Raw genomic sequence first — 22,629 nt, 5'->3', positions numbered from 1 at the left:
TTTGGTGCCAGATAAAGTTCAGCTTAAGTCTACCCACATCTGTCAGTGAATACATTTAAAAAATAAAAAATAAAAAGCAGTTAAACTTATAGAGCCAACTTTATTTTTCTTCTAAATGCAACAGTGGATGCAGGAAATACCACATTTGTTCTAGGGACAGGATGACAGTTCTACTCTGGTGTTAGTGTTGCACAATCACAGATGTTATAAAGTTCAGAATAAATATTCAGTAAGCTTTTCAGTCTACCAGAAAATATTCAACACGAAATATATTCTAGTTTCTTAAAGCATGTTTTCTTTATTATTATTATTATTATTATTATTATTATTATTATTATTATTATTATTATTATTATTATTATTATTATTATAATAATAATACTTTTTGTGTTCCAGATCTTAGGAATGTAATTTGCCTGTAGGTTTTCTACTTGTTACATTATGTCTGAACACATCCACACCTAATAGAAGGCAACTAGTCTAAGGAAGCCTTACTCAGGGAGGAATAGGCATAGCTAGACCAGCAGTTTAGAATTGTAATAAAGCAGTAGCAAATGAAGTACTCTTGTAATACTATGGTACTTTTGTAATACTATGTTATTACAATGAATATCAGGGAAAATACTGAAGGAAATAGGCTGGTAGTAAAGTACGCCCTGCAGTGGTTAGCACGGTAAGCTACATCCCCGTCAGAGATACAACAAACACTTCATGAACTAAAACCTCACACAATCAGAAATTAGTAACATCCATGCAAAATGGAATCAAGCCCAGGCAAAGAGATATATGAGTGGTTCTCAAGGTGTAGCTTTTATGTAACTGTGACATCATGGGTGTAGGGACCATTAAAAACAAAAGCAAATATCAGAAAAGGAGAGAGATGAATAGAGAGAGAATAGAGATGAAGATAGAACAGCCATTGCATAGCAGTTTCACCCATTCCTGGTTTTACTTTTTTTATATATAATTAAGTCTTGGATAGGATAGAGACCACAATTATATTGGTTCTGATCAAATGAACAAGCAAGGCGCATGAACGTTTTTGTGGCCCCAGTGCATTTGTACAGTGGGAGGGATCAGGTTCTGCCATGCATTACCAATAATATTCTAGAGGTATCTAAACAGTCATACCATTTACAGATTTAAATAGGACCTTTCTTGGTTATTCAGAGGTTATTTTAAAATACAGTAGTAGTACTGTTTTTATTAAGCAGCTGGTTGTTATTTTTTATTACTATTTTGTTTTATATTTGTCGCAATTCAAAGAAATGTTTCAAATACCATTACCTCATTAAAAGACGTTTTTAGGCCTCCCGATTAGCAACACAATGAAAACAGGAAAAGGATTCTTCTACTGTTATTTTAGGACGCTTGTAAAAGTGGCAGGATGTTTGAAAACATTCTCAGATTACACACAAAATCTCTTTTTTGTTTTCAAGCCTTTTTTTTTGGACTTTTAAATATTAGTACCCTTGACAACAATAGACCCACTCAAACAAGAACATCTAAGCGAGCAAGGAATAGGTTAAACGCATTTCCACTCTTTAAAAAAAGTTAAAATGTTCCAAAATTAGTCTGTTTCCAAATGGATGAGGCTGGACCCCACATGTCCACACCGCTAACACTGGGGACTGTGCATGTAGTATTAGTGCCCACATGTGACATAGTACATGTAATCCGTCGAACAACAAACAGATGTTAACTCTGACTGATTTCGAGACTATCATCGTTGATAATAGTATGAATTATTAATCTTTACAAGAACAAAACAATAATAATGTATTATTATAACTAGAATACATATATTGCCATTAATGGACATGTTTTGGAATGTAGGTAATAACCACTGTACCATTTCTCAGAAACAATTGTACATTTCCAGTGGAAGTGGCAGCGCCATCAATTGACTGTTAACTCAGCCTTTGATGAGAGTTTTTGAAAAGGGGCGGCAGCTGTTTCAGAGAAGCCTGTTCCCTCCTACTCTGCTTAAAATTAACAAATGCGATATTCATCTGCTACAGCCTGCAGCCAGAGAAACTCCCTCAGGGAACTGTTAGGCCAAGGTAGTTTTTTTTAAAAGCTGTGGACCAGATTAGTCTCTTTTCAACTACAGAGCCTTCAAGTTGAAATTGTACCTGGCTGTCTGATGTACTCGCTGACAATGACGAGGAATATCATTGGCTGCTTTTTCGCACTGCTGCTTTCTACGCGGATCTCAGCACAGCACCAACAGCGAAGGTATTGGCGTTATGAAGTCTCTAGCTAAAAAAATATGCTTTCTAATGGTTTTGTATAGTTTGCTGTGCTTATTTAATTATGGAATGCAGTACTTACTAAAAACAAACAAACAAACAAGGGGTGAGAACCAAGCCGGCACAGATAAAAGTGATGTTTGCCACTTTTCAGTATGCGAGCACCGGTCACTGTTGAGATGACACCCAAGTATTATCCGGAGTCTGTTTTGATTAATTGATTTAAAAAAAGTATGATATTCATTAAAACCGCTACATTATTATGCTTTTACTGAAATATAACGAATGGCACATTCCATTAACTCTGTCAAACAGACTTAGTTATTATATACCGTACTACTCGCTTATTGCATTGTATTGTCATTATGATAGCTGGTATTACTTAAGACATGGTAATCTTTCAGTTGTGTGCTAGTGCACTGTGCAGTAAATCAGCGGTTAAGTAGCCAGGGGGTATATATTTGGTAAAATAATTTAGTCTTTACTCTTTTTCAGACCTGTTTTTACATGCGGAGGAAATCTAACGGGAGAATCTGGATTTATTGGCAGCGAAGGATTCCCCGGAGTGTATCCTCCAAATACAAAATGTGTTTGGAAAATCACGGTGAGCAGCAAACCGGCAGCATCTTATCATGGGCATTTTCAAGAACATTTGTGAAGGTATCTTAAAAAGAAACAAACACATATGCACATACGGTTTTTAGATGGATTGGGTGTGTAATGCAATGGATAGCATATTTTCAAAGAAGTAGCATTAACTTATTCAACTGTAATGATCTCTATAATCCAAGCACTCCTGATACAGTTTGCAGGTTATATAAACTGGTTTGCCTTCGAGCCATTATTAACCATATTTTTACAATATGATAGTGATTTTTTTTTTTTATACAGAAGATATACAGCCCACCTCTCTCTGTGAGTCCGGCTTAATTGGAAGTGAAGCTGAGGATCCCCCACAATTAACACCATCTCATTATTAGGACTACTCTTGAAAGATTGGAAATGCATCTTAATGACAATGAGTATTCGGTTTGAGTAATATGGGTCACTAAGATCAAATTCCAAACTGGGAATCCAAACAAAAAGAGCCTCATGGTGAAGCAGACAGCTGAATGGCATTTTGAGATTTAATTGCAGTTATCTCAGATAGATATACTATGAATACTGTTTTATGGACCTTTTTGTGCATCTTTTGCAGGTTCCCGAAGGGAAAGTTGTTGTCCTGTCCTTCCGGTTCATTGACCTGGAAAGTGATAGCCTATGTCGATATGACTATGTCGATGTTTACAATGGACAAGCCAACGGACAGCGGCTTGGCAGGTTCTGTGGGACTTTCAGACCAGGGGCGCTTGTTTCCAATAGCAACAAGATGTTGGTTCAGATGGTCTCTGACGCCAACACGGCGGGTAACGGATTCTTTGCCATGTATTCTGCCGCTCAGCCCAATGAAAGAGGTAAAGCCGCAATTTATTCAAGCACGTTTAACTGTGTCTTGTGATTTCTTGCAGAATCTATAGTTTGCAGAAACATCAACCACGCTGAAAATATAAGCAAGACGTATGTTTACTCCAAAATAGTTTACTCGGGACGTATTAGATTGTTAATGAGAGTTTAAGCTCTATCTTCATTACTTAACACTTTTTGTGGAAAGGGTTCCAACTCATACTTAGTCACAGGATGATTTTATTAAAGTTGGCCCATTCAATTTATGAAATAAATCAATGAGACAATGGCACTGTATTGTATTGCAGTGAATTACTAAGGTAGTATATTGTTCCAACTTACTGCAAAGTTGTACTTACCTGGGTTTGAGGAAGTAGTGAATTTGCATATTAACTGCATGCAGTTTTCCCCTATGTTTATACCATAGGTTACAGTATTTTACCACTGGTTTTTGTGTTTTACTATACTTTACTACACTTTACTGTGCCTTTACAATGGTACATTTGTATAAGCTCTATGTGTTTGTTGTTAAATGTAATCATAAAAACTAAACCTAGCATTTCTGGAAAAAATCCTTTAAAAGATGTCTATTTTGCTAACAAACTTTGAAAGATGCCCTTTATAACCACCCACTGCTGTATGTCTATATAGGGGTGTTTGTGTGTGTGGAGGTGTGAAAAAAGATTGTGTCCCCGCAACTAAAACTGTCCTTGAGTAACTGCAAAAAATAAACAAGGTCAGCTTTCTGAGGGCACTAGAAGGAGAATGTGATGCAAACTCTGATTTAGTATCAAATTGAACGCGATCATGAATCACTGTAGCTGTAAATGATACTCTTAGACCTTCATTCATTGTTGATTTAGAGTTGTGCGGTGAGCATGGAAAATGGATCACAATATGAACGGGAACTACAGAGACTATTATTTGCCAGGAACTGCAATGATGTTTTCTGTATTTGGTGGACTATTAACCTACCAACATTTGGAAAGTTGTTGTTTTTTTTCATGCCGCATGTCTGCTTGGTATTTTTAATATGACTTTTAACAACATACTGACAGATTGGTGCCTTTCTGATTACTGTACAAGTCTAGAGTCTGGCTCTGTTTTTTTATATCTTGAATTGTTGGATGCCTAACCAATGTGACCCCAGCTGTTGTCTTCTTGGGAATTCTGCTCAATACAAAAACAAACAGTTTGTTAAGGCCACTGCGCATTTTGGTCCATGGTTAGTTGTAGAGTATTGTTGAAAATATTTGGCCTGCAGTAAAGTTTATGTGTCAGGAAAAGCAGACAGCTGCCAATAATGGTGTTGAATTTTCTGTCTGTCTGTGTCGAACAATGAAAGGTATGATTACAAAATGCAGGTTTTACAAAATAAACAGTATTCATTCACGTAAAAATGATAAGGCTACCAACTTAATGAACAGAGCTGGTTCAGCTTTCTTCAAGCTAAAATCTAATTCAAACCACTGAACTTCAAGGGAACCATTGAAGGCTTGCCACAGAAGGCATGGATGTGCTTATATTATTATTGAGAAAGAAAATGTGCTTTGTGTCGGGCCCCCTTTTGCTCAAATACTTAAAATGTATTCAGTGGAAAACTTTGGTTCTCAATAACAGTTGCCAGAAGAGTGATGTGTTCTCTTGAAAACATTGACACATCCAAGTTCAACATGGAATTCTGCAGGGACTTTGGTTTTCCACATGCATTCAAATGAATCAGGTCAAGCACTTCCTGTGTTGCTAGGAGCGAATGGGCTATCTGCTAGCATATGCAAGACCCTGAGTTCAGGTTGTTCACGTTTGATTTTTTTTTTTTTACAACAGGCAGTGTGCTGCATAGCCCTCTTGTAGTAAAATATTTATATAACTCAAGGACAGTCTTTCTTTTAAAGTAATCAAAATGTTTATTTTATTAACACATGCTTTTTAAAGTTTGTTCAGCATTTGGAAGGTAGTAAAACAATCTTTTTATGGGGTTTGATCAGATAGGAATGTTAATAGGTAGATTTTTCCTCATAAAGAACAATAGAAAGCTAGCTGGAATTTAAACAAACATTTTGGATCTATTTTTAATGTATTTTTTTGCTGTTAAGCAAAACTGACACTGTTAAAGTTAATTTGGCAAATCTAGAACAAAAAAAAACAAAAAAAACACAGTCAATCCAAAGTGGATGCAAAGTTTACTTAATACTTCGAGATGCCATCACCACAAGTTGCTATATGTTCTAACGTTGAGTTTCACCCCATTGATTTCAGTATTTTTTTAAACAGGGGATCAGTACTGTGGAGGTCGTTTAGATAAACCAGCTGGCTCTTTTAAAACTCCAAACTGGCCAGATACAGATTACCCTGCAGGAGTCACCTGTTCATGGCACATAGTGGCACCAAAAAATCAAGTAAGACATTTGTGGAGCAAAACCTTAAGTATATCTTTTAATACCTTAGTAATTATCTATTGCAGTGGCATTGCTTGTACTGTATAATATAATATACAGTATAACAAGGGCAGCATAGTGGCATGGTGGTTAGTGCTGTGCCTCACAGCACTAGGGTCCTAGGTTCAATTCCAGCCTAGGGGTTTGTCTGTGTGGAGTTCGCATGTTCTCCCCATGTTCACATGGGTAGTCTGGTTTCCTCCCACATCCAAAGACATGCTGTTTAGGTTGATTGGTCATTCTAAATTGCTGTGTTCTTAAACCACAACATTTTCCGTTCTATAAATAAAGTTAATCTAGTTTTTGTGTTTTAACAGACCTAGCCACATACCCTTACCATTGTCAGCCACTTCAAGTCCAGTAAATGTTTATTGGTCTGTTTTTTTATATATGTATGAGGCACGTCTCATCCCTTGTTGATTGCTTTGCATTGCTTCTTAGCATCTACATATTTTCTTTAAAAAACAAAATCATTCCTGTGTGCCCAGATTATTGAAGTGAAGTTTGAGAAGTTTGATGTGGAGAGAGATAACTATTGCCGCTATGACTATGTTGCTGTTTTCAACGGGGCTGAAATCAACGATGCCAGAAGAATAGGAAAATACTGCGGAGACAGTCCCCCAGCGTAAGTGTTTTATTATTATTTTTGTTTTTGTTTGTAATTTAAATTACAACGTTTATTAACGCAAAATTAAGGCACATTTAATACCAGTTAGCAAATAACAATGAGTATTACCTCTTAGACAGTTGAACATTGGTAATATTTCAGTGGGTAACGTCTGCAGTGTCGGGTATTATTTTTTATTCCTACTTATTGCGTTAGGATTCTTAAAACTGAGCCAGCGATACAGGAAGAATTTCAACGCTCAAAGTCTTATGGGCATCTAGCACTGAGTAATGACTGCAGAACCTGATTGGCTGAGATGATGCGTGAAAGTTATAACAAATTCAGCTGTCAGAATTCACAAGCAGTTCATCTAAACTGACTAAGTATAACTGTGCATATAGATGCCTCTCAAAACGACTTAAAATGTCCCTTTTACATTACGCTAAGTATATCAATACTAGCATATTATTTTTATAAATGCCCTAGGAAATAAATAAATAAACAGAAAGTCAGTATGCCATTGAAATGAACACATCAGTGATCATTCTGTGTGATGGGTCGTCAAATATTGTAGGCATTAGCAGAGACGTCTACAGCTAGATTCCATATCATTAACATTCATTAAAAACGCAAACTGTTTATTCACCTGTTAACATGTGTTCTTTGATGGAGACATCAGAGTTACACAAGCCAAAGGGAAGACAGCTGTATATATGGATACTACACAGTGGCATCTTAAATAGCACAGCCCCAGATGTCCTTGATCCTTTTATAATACACTGCTGGCTTTTGTGTTAACATAGAAATTAAATCCAGTCAGAATCTGGTTTATTTGGATATTTTTTTTTATTGTGTTGGCAATACGGCATGCTGCAATAAAAGATTTAAAAAATATATATATAATTTTTTCACTGATGCAATGCAGTCTGATGCAGAATGCATAAGAATTCTGACAAGGCTGTAAATCACCATCATCATCCCTGTTAAAAAAAAGCACATACACACTGGCATTCCAAACTCTATACCAGGGGTGGGCAACCCCATTCCCTTAGGGCTGCTCCATTGCAGGTTTTACAGGTATAATGAAATGTACACATCCATCAATACCTTAAAGAACTCCAGCATAGGTTTGCAGGTAAAGCTACAAGAACCTCAACTAGACAAAACACTGCTGTCATCGGTGCCGTGTTATTTGCTCAAACGATACATGCTTTAAAAAGCTAAAATGTGAAACGAAATTAAGTGTTTTGATGTGTCATTGTGCCCCTTTTTTTCTTTTAAAACAGACCCATTTTTTCTGATGGAAATGAGCTTGTTATCCAGTTTCTGTCAGATTTGAGTTTGACTGCTGATGGCTTCATCGGTTACTACAAATTTAGGCCAAAAAAGTACCTCATAACTACAGCATCTCCCATCACAACGACCACACAAGCAACAACGGGAGCAACAAGTAGGTACTATGGTTTTCATCCTTTCAACTGTCTTTCAGTAGTGCCACGACAGTGGTTTTGTACTAAGGGGCTGTGATGGCAGAAAGGCAGCTACAATGGTATAAGCCATTGGTACAGTGCTATCACAGAGGGAACATTTCACATCTGTTTTTTTCTTGAAGAATATGTTGTCAGCATTCCATTAGTAGCAAGCTAATAATGGTTGCCAGTGGGACGTTAGCCACCAAATTAGATTTTTCCACTGTTGACCAAAGAGACTTGCTTTATCTGGTAATGTATGAGGTGTCTCTCTGCATCCTGTTTTTTCTGGGGTTTTTTTTGCCTTCCAGGATGGGAGTAGAAACTGAGGTGAATTATGCTTGAGGGGTAATGGGCACGTCTGGGTTTTCCTGTGAGGAAACCAGAACCTACCAAAACAAAACCCTTAGTCCGACAGTCTCAAAATTGATGTTATTGTGTAAGAATTGGGATTTGTTATCTTTGTTATCTATCCAAATTTCAATATCTACTCAATTCCATGGAATTTAACATTCTTATTGTCTGAACAAAATGTTCTGATCTGATCTGCTTTCGGGTTATGTTAAAAGCTTTTTATTTATTTATTTATTTATTTTAACTGTATTATACTTTGGGCTTCTGATTTTTGGTTTTAACTGATAAAATCAGATAAAACACCCTCAATACAAAACAAAATTAAATTGGTGGATAGCCAATAAACACTGGAAAAACTGTGGAAATGGTTAATCAATTCACGTTGACGTTACCCTTTTACCATTAAAAAATTTAACTTACAAAAATAATAATAAATACATTTCCCAGTACTGCTGGGCAATGTCCCACCTTCCTGACTTGCATCTATCATTGATTCGTTCGGAATACTTTAAACCCGCCCCACTACTGAGTGATAGCACATTCCTACATTTCTATTGGAGACTCCGCTTGCGAGATTTAAAACGAGATTCCAATCAGGATGGAGGCTTGTTAGTGAGATTTAAAGCTGTACTACAGTTAAGATCTGGAGGTTTTAAAACAGAATTGTGGTGAAATGTACAAAAAGCAAAGAAAAGAAGGTACAACTTAAGTGTGCAAGTACTGTCGAGTTACTACTTTACATATTTTGACAGAAAAAAAAAAACACTCAAGCATTTTGGAAAGTAACCGAAAACACTAATTTCATACAGTACATAAAAAACTAAAGCCCTGAAAAAAAAAAAAGATTTACATAATGGAAAGTTAGCTTGGTAATTCAATAGGATTCCTCACCATTAACGCTACAAAGCCTACTAAATTTCACCCTGTTCAGCTAATTTATGGTTCCAGAGCCAGACTAGGTTTACCTTGAGCTGTAAGCCTCTCTCCCAGTTTGATTCCAAGCCCCCCATGCCAGCTGTCCACAGGGTTAGTCTTTGTGCTTCAATTTCGTAACAACTTTTTGTTAGCATATTGGATATATATATATATATATATATATATATATATATATATATATATATATATATATATATATATATATATATACTACTTTCTTCAATTTTTTCACTCTTCAGCTTTAAAATACTCAGCAGCCCTGTGCCAGCAAAAATGCAAAAGGAGTGGGACCCTGGAGAGCAATTACTGTTCGAGTAACTTTGGTAAGGAAAATCAATTTTTCCATCCAGATAGACAACATGTGTTTAGTCTGAGAGCAACAGTGGATGTATGTATCAGAAACAGTCCCTCTGTAAACGAGGACGGCTGAACTGTAGGTAAACTGTTGGTAAATGAAAGTGTTGATTCAGTCGCTACGCTGGCTGTTTTTCATCTTGGAACAACTTTTATGTGTTGGTCTCCAGGATGGGTTTATGAAATGCACTAGACACCTAATTACAGTTACTTGGAGTGCTTGCTGGTGTTTGCATATGGTTTTACAAGTGAACTATTTACAAGGACAGGTTAAACAAAATGCCCTTTTATTTATTTTTTGGGGTTCCTTCCCCCGGATATCCAGGGCATTGTCTTCATGGATATTCAATTATAATTATGTTACACTGTTAATAGCGTTACAGACACTAGAATACAAAATTTTCAGAGAAAATTAGAAACATCAGGTTTTGAGAATATGGACACAATGTTTATAACACCTTAATAGAGGCTACAGTACACTAACTGCTTCACACTCACTGTGTATGCAGGGGCAAACTGTGTTTCTTGGAAATGTGTTTGAAAAATTAACTTTCTCGTATATTTAAAGACAGTGCTGAATATCAGATGTGTATCTATACTATTTACTGTATAATACTGTATTATTTAATAAAATAAAATTGCCTTTACCCTAATTATTTGATGTAAGACTTTAAAACACAGTCTTGTTTTTCAGTGATAACTGGCACAGTCATAACTGCTGTATCACGTGGAGGCAGCATGTACGTCACCATCTCCATCATTAATGTCTACAAGGAGGGGAGTCTGGCCATCCAACAGGCTGGAAAGAACATGAGCGCGAAGATTGTGGTACTGTGTAAGAAGTGCCCTTTTATCAGACGAGGTGAGTCCAGAGAGATCCATTAGATTTCTGAGCTGACTCATAGAGGTGATTTAGTTTTTCAAAGGCATTGCTCTTGTATAGTATGCTATAGCACAAAGTTTGAAAAATATATTATCAGTATGTTTGCTGATGCTGGAAACGAAGGAGACAGTGTGGGCGGCACTGCAGGATTGTTCTGAAAGCCTCAATTACCTCATGTGTCTGGTCTCAGCCACAGCACCACGTAAACCACAGTGAAAGTGTGGCAAGTATCAGGAATGAGAAACTGTACCATAGTAAACTTTTATCTAGAAGGGCTATTTGTATGACACTAAGGATTAAACAAAATTGTAGAAAGAAAAAACAAAAACATGTGGTTTTGTTTCTAAAGGTTTCCTTCCACAGGCAGCATGTTATGAACATCTGTTCAATTTCAGTACCTATTTAAAGATAGCACTTTTACTATCAAACAAAACCATCACTCATCTAAAATATGACATTCAGACAGTCTGCTTTCCAGTGCAGTTAACATCAGATTGAATCTGGGCTCACACGTCATTATGTGAGCTTGAATGGAACCACGAGTGATGGATAAAATCTGCATTGTGAAGATATTATGGTTGCAATCAAAACAACCCTCCCTGTGAATTTTCAATTCATTTCTGCTCAAGTCTACATGTGATCAGTGTACAATGTTGACCTTACTGTGTAAAGGTGACAGATTAATTTGGTAAATTAGGGTTAAGCTTCTATGTTTTTTCCATCCCCATTTAGGCTTAAACTACCTCTTTATGGGTCACACCGACGAAGAAGGACGTGGTAAAATCGCACCCAACAACTTCGTCATGGCATTCAAAAGCAAAAATCAGAAGAACCTTAACACCTTGAAGAACAAGCGGTGCTAATTCTGTGAACTACCCCCGACACACAGCTCAGCCAATCCATCTTCACTAGCAAGCAACCCTTCACCTCCAAGCTGGATTTCAGCATGCACACACAACCATCCCACCTGGGAGCAAAGCTGCTGACTGTTGAAGCATAATCACACCAAACCAAGTTGACTCAACTGCTCTGAATCTGTTGCTTTATTTCATAGTTGATGACTATGGAACTGGCGAAATGTATGTGTATCGTGTGGTGATGTGTAAGAAAGTGTATAAGAGATTTCATTTGAAACACTTTCTCTAATAAGTAGGGTATTTTATTACCTGTTTTTATGGTTTAAGTTTTGTAAAGCGTATTTTATCTCTTGCTCAATAAAATCTATTTGATAGTGAACACCATGAGAGAAACCTATAAACCTTCATAATGCCTGATGTGTCGCTTTTGAGGCTTTATTGTATACTGTCAAAACATGAAGTTGATAGATGAAAAAATAAGAATTTGGTATTGTAACTGGTTTCACCATCAGGCAGAGAATAGTCAGGCCTAATTTTCTGTCAGAAAAATTCAAGGTCAATGTTTTTTATTGCAATCTTTATTCAGTCTTTTCGCTGAAAAAAATTGTAATTTTAAAAAATGTAAAATACCATGTTAATGTATTACACAAGTGTTTTAGATGTTGTTTTTGTTTAATATGAAAGACATTCCAGAACATTCCGGGAGGTTTTTTTTTTTTTTCCTTCAAATTTTATTTGAAAAAGGTGATTTTCCACTTCGTTCCAGAATGTGGAGTTTTTGTGTTCAGGAATTCTCGCTTGATGTCTCTGCAGGCGGGAAGAAGATTTGTTTAATTTCTGGGGTAAAACATGGCGTACTTGGAGGCACGGAATCCCAGGAGGTCTCTCATCTCGTTGCGGAACTTGGAGAGGTCCTGTCGAGGCTCACTGAGGTTCTCCACAGTAGGCTGGTCAGTGCTCTGCATCTTCTGCCTTGTAGAAGTCAGGTAGCGGTGAACTAGATAGCACATGACCTTCTGGTAGTTTTCATCCCGTTTCTCCACTCCTAGACAAGAATTACAAGAGTTACCCTGGGAAAGCTTAATTCTAACTTAAAACACCATTTGCAAAGCAACATAAATAATACAAATGGAAGGCATTGGTTTGCCTTCCTGATAATGGCCCACAGCCTGCCCTGGAGGTCATCATTGTGTGAATCAGTATGGTAGGGTGAGCACAGCCAGCTATCTCACTTGAGACCCAAACAATTAGTCATATAAATGACCCTCCCAAGTATTAGGACATGATTAAGGACAAATGGTGTACCAATACTTGTAGTTTAGATGGTTATGCCAGATAAACAGTGAAGTAATAATTTAAAGTATCATCAATCAAATCCGTAGAGCACACATTTAGCGGTGGACATACATGCTCAAAACAGAAAGACCATTACAAAATGTTAGTGGGGTACATCATGGTAAAAGCATACTAAAATACGGTAAAAATGTAGTGAAAGACAGGCAAGCATTTACAAAAATAAGATAAAGCATAAAAAAACATGGTTTATCATGGTTAAGGATGGTAAATACACAGTAAAAGCATAATAAACTGCACATTTATCATAGTAAACGTTTTAGGCTCACTCTATACCAAAACGATTATCACAGACTTAACAAACTGTTGTTATACTGATACCTGAGGACCAAGGCTCAAACTTAATTTAAATCTGAACAAAAACCTCTTTGCTTATATTATCAGCCAAGAGAGCGATAAATAATGTGATGCAAGGCTGCTGTATGCATTAATACAGAATGACAGTGCTTGTCCTTTTTCTTAAGAACACCTGAAATGAGTCAGTCCTTCTTACACTGCTCATGTCTATGAGCTTTTCCGCAATACAAGTCTCATGAAGATTAATATGAAGATGCTATTGACGTGCTTCTGGTAGGTTGTTTACATTTTAAAACTTAAAGGAGCCCACTGTCAGCCAGACAGGAAATTCTAACTTTCCACACGCTTACTTACATTGAGGCTGTTCTGTCTTTTGACCTTGCCTGTTGTGGTGTGAGAGCAGATCCATTTACTGAGGCTAGTGACAATGTAGCAGATGGTCTTCGGGGGGGGGGGGGAGGCAGGGTGCACTTGTCATCAAAGTAGCTAAGCCAGAGCTTAGCTCCGGCAAACTTCCACTCCTTGTCCTCATGGTTCTGAAGCATCAGAGAGTGAGAAAGAAGGTCAGATATTTTCTAATTAGATTGTATTTGTATTTTAATAGAACTTCCAAATTGTTCCAAATTGAACTTTGGCATCTTGTTTATCCTTTCTGACCCAAGTTATACAAGCACAGATTTCTGAAGGAAGCTAATATATCTTCAGGAGGCTGTGTGGTCCAGTGGTTAAAGAAAAGGGCATGTAGCCAAGTGGTCTGCGGTTCAAATCCTGACTCACTTACTGACTCATTGTGGGTCCCTGAACAAGTTACTTAACTTCCTTGTGCTCAGTCTTTCAGGGGAGATGTTGTTGTAAGTGACTCTGCAGCCTAGATGCACAACAACCTAGATATAATGTATGGTAAAATACAATGGTTGCTAGTCTGCACATGCAGTGTGTAAAATCTCAAAATGACTGGTTAGCTAAGGGAAAGTGACACTTGTCGTGTGCAAATACATTAACTTGTAATATTTTTCCTACATTCACCTTTTCCGTCGTTAGCTTTTTACCATCTAATCAGGGCTGTTTATCTTAAACTGTAGTTTTTTTACTGTTCTGCTAAATTACCAGAATGAGAAGAACTCTCACAACAGGCTGGTGGTTGATATGTGTGATCAAGTTGCCTTAGTGATTCTCCTGCGATGCATCATTATCAATAACATTATATTCAAGTATGGCATTAGTTCTCTGGGACAAGCTGGCCAATTGGTACAAAAAGGAAATCGTTACGGTAGGCCAGAGTTTATTAATGCAGGAGAGGAAACTCATGCAGCACTACAGTTAAACAGGAGACTCCACCAATGATTATGTGAAGAGAACTCTTAGAGAAAATCATACCTCACATTCTATTAGGGATATGTGTTCCAACCCACTTTCAAGGGGAATTGCGAGCAATGATGCCTTTAAAAATGAAGCTAGTGAATTTAATTACCGCTATTTGCCGAAAACTTTGTGCAGCATGGCCACAAGAAGCTTAGTAAGGACAATGACAACCACCACGTTGTATGTGCCGATAATCAAGGCCCGACAAAAGACCAGTTCCTGTGTAACTGAACCTCGTTACAGAGCTACGTGGGCCAGTGAAAAAACATACCAAAAGAGAGCATAGCAGGTGCCAATGAACCTGTGGGGAAGAATATAATCAAACATATTGTAAACTGATACTGCAGTGAAACTGAATCATCATCAAAGACAATATTCTTGTTGCAACTGTTACTTGCTTTTTCAATAAATGCACTATTTTATCAACAATGCACCTCAAATATATGTACCATATTCATTCCAAACTATACAAATCTTACAGCCCTCAAATTGCAACTCATGAATGGAAAGTGTCGTTGTTTTGCCGCTGACAGAAGATACCCACAAAGTCCTTCTCCACAGGTGTGGCATGACCTTTGTCATAAAGCTGGGTCAGACCAATGGTGAATAAGATGAGGACTGTTAAGACATCTTGCAATGCACTAGCCATGTAACAAATGATGAACCCCTAGAGGGACGCCGGTCCAGCTCCTGATGTCAGGGCATCTGATCTACAAGATGGTTTATAACCAAGATTGTTGAAGATACCTCAGGAATCTTCAAAACCTAATACTGTGAGTTCAGTTTTGAATAGAATAGAGCACAAATGACATCATAATCTATCACTCTATCAGTCACACCTGAATATAATGGCAGATGCAGTTCTGTCTGCAGTGTATTATTTGTTGTCTTAATACTGCCACTGAGATCCTATACATTTGAGAACCAAAGTTATGAAAATCGAGGGCAATTGTATTCACATTCACCAATGTATATAACAATCAATAGACCCAGTTTTGTCACGGGAATGGGTCCAAACAGAAAAAAACATCCACAAAACTATATTAGTTCTATACTAGATATACATCAAACTAAACATTTCCACAGTCCATTAAACTGGTCCCAAACCACATGCATTGTTCTCTGAGCCAGACTTTGAATTCAGATCAAGAGAAAAGTCCAGCTGGTCTCCACCCAGTCCTACTCTCCTATCAATTTAAGGATCAGAAAACCCCAAAGGGGAATTAGATTTCCATTCAAAGCCAGAGAGAAAACTATATATTTTTATGTCTTTATTTCTGTGATTTACGTAGTTTTTTTTCAAAACTTAAAGGGATCCTGTTTTTTAACTTAGCAGGATGTTCCCTCAAACTCGTGATTTATCTTATATTTCTTATTTAAAAGTAAGAAAAATCTTTAACTACACTTATAATACATATCATAGTTCAACTACTACCTACTGTTTTCATTTTAGTTATATAATTATTTTAATGTTCTACAAAATATTTATGTAAATATCACAACTTTGTTGTTTGTGGAAAAGACCATAAATACTTGACCAGGGTACACGCAGTTTTCAGCTAACACAAGGATCTCAGTGTGCTGCTGTGAATGGTGCGATTCACCGATTTTTTTGCCTACACAGAATCTCCATCAAAATGGCTACAAATAAGCAGTTTATGGTCCTAAAGGTTAAACAAAATGCTTCAGCAAACTCACATTAAAATGCCAACAAGTGCCACGTGCATAAAAGGAAAAAAAAATGATGTCAAACTTTGATTAAATTATTTTTTTCTATCTTTTACTTATAAAAATCTATATAAAATCAAACCAAAAGGCAGTGAGCTGTATTTGCTACCCTGTCCATTTCAAATGTTTTTCACTCAGGAGTTTCAACACAGGTAAACTGTAAACATTCCTTGTTTGTCTCCCCCCCCCCCCCCCCCCCCCCTGCATAATTTTATCACTGTACAAATATTAAAGGGATGTGGGTGGTCACTGGTTTGTGATCCAGGCAGTGAAGCACAGTGTTGCAGAATGGAATGATTCAGCTCTCTCCTTTACCAAAACCGTGGGAGACCTTGAATAATGAAGGAGGTTTCTAATACTCCCTGGATCCCTTACAAACAAGTAGCTGTTCAAGGAGAGCACAGTAAACATACAGACTCCTCAAGGGAAGGCGTTCTAGTGATGGGGAGGGCAGCCTCACCTCAGGTCAGGTACTGATTGACAGATTCAGGGCTACTGGCTGAACCAACAGCATCACATTATTACTGCTGCTCTTGTCTGTACTCTGCTAACATTTTCTCTGCTGAATTTTTTGTGCGCTGTTTTGTTTTTATTTATTTTTGGAATTATCTAAGTGGCAAGTCAGTGGCTTGAATGGTAGAACAGAACTGCAGTTTCACATGTTAAAGTATCAACCCCCTCCAGCAGTCCTTATGGTACCTAGTCAGAGCAAGAGCATGTGAACTCACCACAACCACAGCCCGTCAGGAATCATCAATGTACATTTTATCCTCTCAACTCCGTATTTTACAGTACTTACCTGCAGCACAGACACCACCCAAAACCACATTAGTAAAACACAGCAAGTAATGCTATAGAAAGTGTTGGTATTTTTGGATGATTTTTTTACACAGGTTTAAAAAATGTTTCACAGTAACTGTCATTTGTACATTTCCCATGCTTGTACGATGCACTTGCCACCTTTTGCCATAGTTACCTACCAAACGTATCAATAATTTACTATTCTTTCAGTGTGTTGTTACCAAGCTTTACCAAATGTTGTTGTGCTCTTACTGTGGTATCTGTTCACTCAAATTGGAAGCAGTGGTTTGTGTTTCCATCGCCTACCTCAGCATAAAAACCCTAACTCCAGTGCATGTTGATGCCAGGTGATTTAAGGAGGTTTAAGATTGCAAGCCAGTTAAATGACTTGTGTGCTGGACCCCTTTGTTCTGTTTTGCCTGCTACAATAGATTAAGCAATTTAAACAAAGTGGATTGCCAGTGCCCCACTGATAAAGTGCAATGCATAGGAGACAGATATTCAAATGACATGGTATAGTATTTGAAATGAGCCTGTCGAATAGTGATGACAATTGCCAGGGACTTAAAATAAAAGAAGTTCAATGCCCAGAAATATATTTAAAAGAATCACAGTAGATTAGTGTACCTGCAAGGGTCCCAGGATAGAGCTGGTTGTGTACATGAAGAAGAGGCGAAGGTAGCTGAGCACACTGGCAAAGGCAAACAGTCCCTCAGCAATCAAAGTTGGATGAAATGCATCCCAGTCCTTCCTGTCTGCATTGTCTGGAAACTAATGAAGAGGACAAAACAACAAAAGCTGCCAATTTTTTTATTTTTTTTTATATCCCGCAAAATATATTTGACAAGCATAATGCAAGGACTGAATGGGCCAAATGGCATGCATGTTGTATTGAAAAGTATGAGGGAGCAAAATGAAATCTGGCATGCCTCATAGGGTTTTACATTAAGAAGGTATGTGTTAAATATATCAGCTCAATGTAATCATTTTTTCCCCTATTCTTACATATTTGCTGCTGCATGTAGTGGACAGTAGCAGGAGCAGGCCAGTTTAATTCACAATTAATAGTGATATTTGTGGCAAGACGATACAAGGAGCTTGGAGTCTGCAGCAGAAATTAGATTTAGAGAATGCAAACAAACTGGAAAGCCAACCAGGTCTACATTCTGGTAAAGTCCACAGAAGTGTAAGCTACATACAGTATACGAAGCAATAACAAGTATATCACACAATTGGACTGTGAAATTAGAAATTGGTTGCTTTTGCTAAAATGTGATTTCTTTAGTATTTTACAGCCTGCTTTAAAAACAAACAACATCTTGGATGCTTTTCTTTAAGTATGTGTAATGACTTCTGAGAATGTCTCAGTCACAGATGAGTAAACTGTTTAAACATCCTCTGGTTCCTGCTCCAGACTGGCCCCTCTACTCCAGAAACAATGTACTCACCTTGTTGTGAGCCACAACTTTGAGGGCAAAAGTTGCCAAATAGAGGGAGTTCATGACAAAGCTGAGCTGATTACGCGATTCTTCCAAAAAGTCTTCCAGCCCCTCATACCACAGCCTTTTAACATCCGACCACACCATTCCTGGGGGAAAAAGGATACATTACAATATACCGCTGTGAAAGGAAAGTGCACACCATTCTCCAAACCAGTCTTCCATTCCAACAATCCCTTCCAGCTCAGCTTCTGCTATATAATATATATATATATATATATATATATATATATATATATATATATATATATTTGCAGAGATTATGCTTCATTTATTTATTCTTTATAGCTAGTTGACCTTTTTTTGAGTTGTGGTTTGATGTAACTTGACTTATACAAGCCTACAAATAATGCACATGTTTCTACATTGATCTGATTTACAAATTCTGCACTTCGGGAGTATGTAGCTTAGATGCTTTATTGCTTTTGAAACGGAAATATTTCAAGGCTTAACTTTGCTTGAATATGTGGATCTGGCAGATTCTAGAGATTGATCCCTTTGCAGTATGTTACATTTGGTATGCAATACAGTCAAACAAAACCAGATGAATTCAAAATGTAGGTCATTACTTCTACAGCCAAATACCAGACAAGACAGCTTTACTATTTATTATCTGACTCTCTAAATCATACAGGTAAAATACATTTTAAAACAATGAATATAATCACGTATTCCCAAACAACTTGACTGGACAACTGGATGTTGGATAATGATGAAAGTCATAAACAACACTGGATTTTAGCTTTTGAAAGAAATGCACCAGCTGTTGGGCACATGAAAAGTTCTGGTGCAGACTTCATTTTGGACAAAGTAGATGTATTATACAGGAAACAGAATGGGGAGTTTTGTGATAACAGTCCATCATTGCTTTATGAATGCCAACCCTGAGTGGTTCAGCATGGGGTTTTAAACACAGTATGATTTGTTGTCTAAATAACAATGCCAAAAATCTGGAAGAAAAGGAATAAAGGCACTTTTAATCATAAAGAGCCTTGGACTAAAGCACAGGTCATTATTTCCTTTCTCGTGTAGTTTGGGCTCTATTCATGTAGTCTTGCCGCTCTAAAATCTTCAACACTGAATCTGAAATTCAAAACAGACTAAACCAAAAGCAATGCTGCCGCAAACATATCAGGAATAAGACTGTATGGAGTGGAAAACTGCCCCATCTGGTTATACTAGATGCATGATTGCGCTGGCCTTATGGTTTAGAAATAACAGTCCTCAAGAGGAGTATTGCATTTAGAAATCCCTTATGAGTAGCAGTACATAGTATATCATGTCTAGATTTAATGCGACTTTCAAAATCTATAAATCGAAGAATACTGTACCTATACTATTATGAGCTTCCAGTTTGAAACACCACAATTAAATAAAATATCAAAATTATGTTTTATAATATCATATTATATATTATATATATATATATATATATATATATATATATATATATATATATATTATATATATATATATATATAAACCCCTCCCTGCTATCTATATATATATATATATATATATATATATCTATATATATATATATATATATATATATATAGTGAGATAGCAGGGAGGGGGTTAAAATCCTTCCCTGCTAAAAACCTTGTGTGAATGCACATTTGGGTGTTACGGGGTTTAATTGTGTAATTATTTTATTGTTTAGTTATCCCCTGCACCTGGTGGTAATTGTAAATTAGAGCCAGGTGCAGGGTATTTGAGAGGCAGCCAGTCTGTTCCAGGCTGCTGCTGAGGGAAGAGCCTGACTGTGTGAGTGAGTGATCGTATTGTGTGAGGGTGTGTTTTTGAATGTTTGTGGCAGGTAAACGGTTTAGCCGTCCTGCCTGATAGTTAGGTTCCTGTTTAGTGAGTGCTCCAAATAGGAGCTAGGTGTTTGTTTTGTGTTTATTAAAAGTGCGCGTGAGCGCTGTTTCAGTACAATCCTGTGTGTTGGGTCGTGATTCAGAAGGGAGAAGAACCTGTGAGCGCCTGTGTGGTGAGCCAAAAGGTGACTCTATATATAATAATTTTTTTTTTTAATTGTCTCAATCCTAAAGGTGATGCAAAACCTTTGGCAATAGCTATACAGAACAAAATGGAAGGAGCAGTAAAAAAAATAAAATAAAAAACAATTTCAACAGGAATAAAAACTTAAAATTAAAAAAAGTAATTGAGAAATTCTTTAAAAAAAACAAAACACCAACTTTAGTTTCTTTTAGGGTTACAATGTAAATTCAAAGACTCATTTTTTTAAAACAAGGCTTTAACACGGTAAACACATTTCTCTCTCTGAACCATACTAAAAACCCATTCATGTCATGAAAGATGAAAAATAACTCCCGCAGTGGGAATGGTATTCCAGCAGAAAGCATTTTACCACTCATGTTTTAAAACGCCACAATCCATTGTTCTGTCTACAACACTTATTTTTTAGGAAAAAGCCACAGAAGAACCATTGCCATAAAAGAAAAGCTGTATTAAATCCCTTAACCACTTAATGCACTAAAGGCCTTTACTCTTATGTGTTTCATATTACTTAGCGGTTCACAGGGTTTAAATAAATGGAACAAAGCCCTGAACTGTTAAATAGGGGTCGATTGAGGGGATTTCATGTTATTTATGGGAAGGGTCTATTGTAGTCCATGGATTAGGTTTGCTTGCAGAATACTGACCCAAGAAGATAAAAGCAGGCCGTGCATACATCTTCAGCTTATATCACATGCCATTCACTTGATCAAGAGAGCGGAATGTCAAGGACTCGTCACATGTAAGTGGTTTAAAAAGAATCATACCTGAGATTGTCCTAGTCTTGAGTTTCCATAGGTCTGACAGTAAAACCTGCCTTAAGTTTAGAAGCTCACAAAATTAATCCCAAACAGCCCTTGAGTAGTAATGAAAGAGCCCATACCGGGAGTGGCGAAGACTGTCCTTTTTATTTTTGGCATTGCACAGGGTGCAATCACACCCCACAGCGTGGGGCCAAGGCAACGAGATGTCCTACTTCAGTAGCATGGTGAGGATTTCATAGTTATTGCGATGAGCCGCTAGAATGACGGGAGCCACATCCATGGTTGTGGAGTGCTCTGGGTTCTGAATACGCTGCATCAGTTTCTAGGGAAGAAGAGAAGCAAGCTCCAACTATTCAAAAAATGCAAAGCGCAATATTCCTGTTGCAGTCAGAAGCACTTGCAGTTAAGTGCAAGACTGAAATATAAAAAAAAAATGTCCTTTTTATACACATATGCCACTAAACCATATTTATCACTCAGACATTGCACACCCAGTACACAACTGTTCCAACCTCCCTTTGCTATTCTTTTGAGTTACTGTAGTTGTGTACTGGTTGCGTAATCGATCCTTTTATATTATGTGGTGTTCTGATTTGACACCGATTTGAAACTTATATGAAATAGTACAATGAATAGCCATGAGTACAGCTTCATGAGGATGGACCATTATTGTTTGTCTTTGCACTGCAGTGTGCCACAATATTGTTTAACAGCTAAATGTGTCTTGGTGACTTCATTCCTTGTTTCAATATTATATACAAGCTTATAGAAACATCACAAAAATGAAAGGAAATGAAAAAAGAGGATGTCCTTTTTTTCTACATGCTGTTTTTTTTTTTTTTTAAATCTGATCACATTAACACAGGAAATACCAGCATAAGGCACTGCAACCTTAAGATCTAAAGAATTCAGATCTTAGTTTTATGTTTTTGCATCAAAGTTTCAGAAAGCACAAACGGCTATTGAAGGCTTCGGTGCGCGCCTTGGTCGATGATTGAGTAGTATATCAACAGCTCCCACCACTTCTGAGTCGATTGCTACCAAAAGCGCATCTTTCGTCTAAAAAAAGGATTACAAGAACATGATTAAGGCAGCAGGACGGGTTCGCTTACAGTATTAATTGTGGGACACACATGCTTTGTGTATATTTAAAGTACATTGTCTGTTTATGTTATTATTATATTATTATATTAAAAGGCCTATGAAGGCA

At 37.1% G+C, this 22,629-nt stretch overlaps 2 protein-coding genes across 2 annotated transcripts; one reads left to right on the top strand and one right to left on the bottom strand.

Moving 5' to 3' along the window:
* The first annotated feature begins 2,016 nt into the window (after nt 1-2,016).
* LOC121326533 (procollagen C-endopeptidase enhancer 2-like) lies at nt 2,017-11,972 on the top strand. The gene is made up of 9 exons (XM_041269869.1): nt 2,017-2,238; nt 2,748-2,856; nt 3,451-3,706; nt 5,970-6,094; nt 6,622-6,758; nt 8,027-8,190; nt 9,739-9,822; nt 10,548-10,715; nt 11,469-11,972. The coding sequence occupies exons 1-9, from the start codon at nt 2,147-2,149 to the stop codon at nt 11,597-11,599; spliced, it is 1,266 nt and encodes a 421-aa protein (XP_041125803.1). The 5' UTR covers nt 2,017-2,146; the 3' UTR covers nt 11,600-11,972.
* A 101-nt stretch (nt 11,973-12,073) lies between these two features.
* On the bottom strand, nt 12,074-22,223 carry LOC121326534 (short transient receptor potential channel 1-like). The gene is made up of 5 exons (XM_041269870.1): nt 21,539-22,223; nt 18,583-18,722; nt 17,762-17,905; nt 13,598-13,779; nt 12,074-12,638 (listed from the first exon to the last, which is right to left on the bottom strand). Exons 1-5 carry the CDS (start codon nt 21,573-21,575, stop codon nt 12,620-12,622), a joined length of 522 nt encoding a protein of 173 aa, XP_041125804.1. The 5' UTR covers nt 21,576-22,223; the 3' UTR covers nt 12,074-12,619.
* Nucleotides 22,224-22,629: the final 406 nt, after the last annotated feature.

Source organism: Polyodon spathula, chromosome 14 (genome assembly GCF_017654505.1).
Source record: "Polyodon spathula isolate WHYD16114869_AA chromosome 14, ASM1765450v1, whole genome shotgun sequence".
Lineage (NCBI taxonomy): Eukaryota > Metazoa > Chordata > Actinopteri > Acipenseriformes > Polyodontidae > Polyodon > Polyodon spathula.
Note: the sequence above shows the minus strand (reverse complement) of the source record. Positions and strands in the feature narration are given on the sequence as shown.

What these genes read in the sequence shown, in the direction of transcription:
- LOC121326534 (XM_041269870.1), bottom strand. Translation starts at nt 21,575, where the DNA reads ATGCCAAAAATAAAAAGGACAGTCTTCGCCACTCCCG. An exon ending in AAGTTGTGGCTCACAACAAG is followed by an intron (nt 17,906 to 18,582) that starts GTGAGTACATTG and finishes CCTCTTCATTAG; the next exon opens with TTTCCAGACAATGCAGACAG. An exon ending in CTATCCTGGGACCCTTGCAG is followed by an intron (nt 13,780 to 17,761) that starts GTACACTAATCT and finishes CTGATGCTTCAG; the next exon opens with AACCATGAGGACAAGGAGTG.
- LOC121326533 (XM_041269869.1), top strand. Translation starts at nt 2,147, where the DNA reads ATGTACTCGCTGACAATGACGAGGAATATCATTGGCTGCTTTTTCGCA. An exon ending in GCACAGCACCAACAGCGAAG is followed by an intron (nt 2,239 to 2,747) that starts GTATTGGCGTTA and finishes ACTCTTTTTCAG; the next exon opens with ACCTGTTTTTACATGCGGAG. An exon ending in GTGCCCTTTTATCAGACGAG is followed by an intron (nt 10,716 to 11,468) that starts GTGAGTCCAGAG and finishes ATCCCCATTTAG; the next exon opens with GCTTAAACTACCTCTTTATG.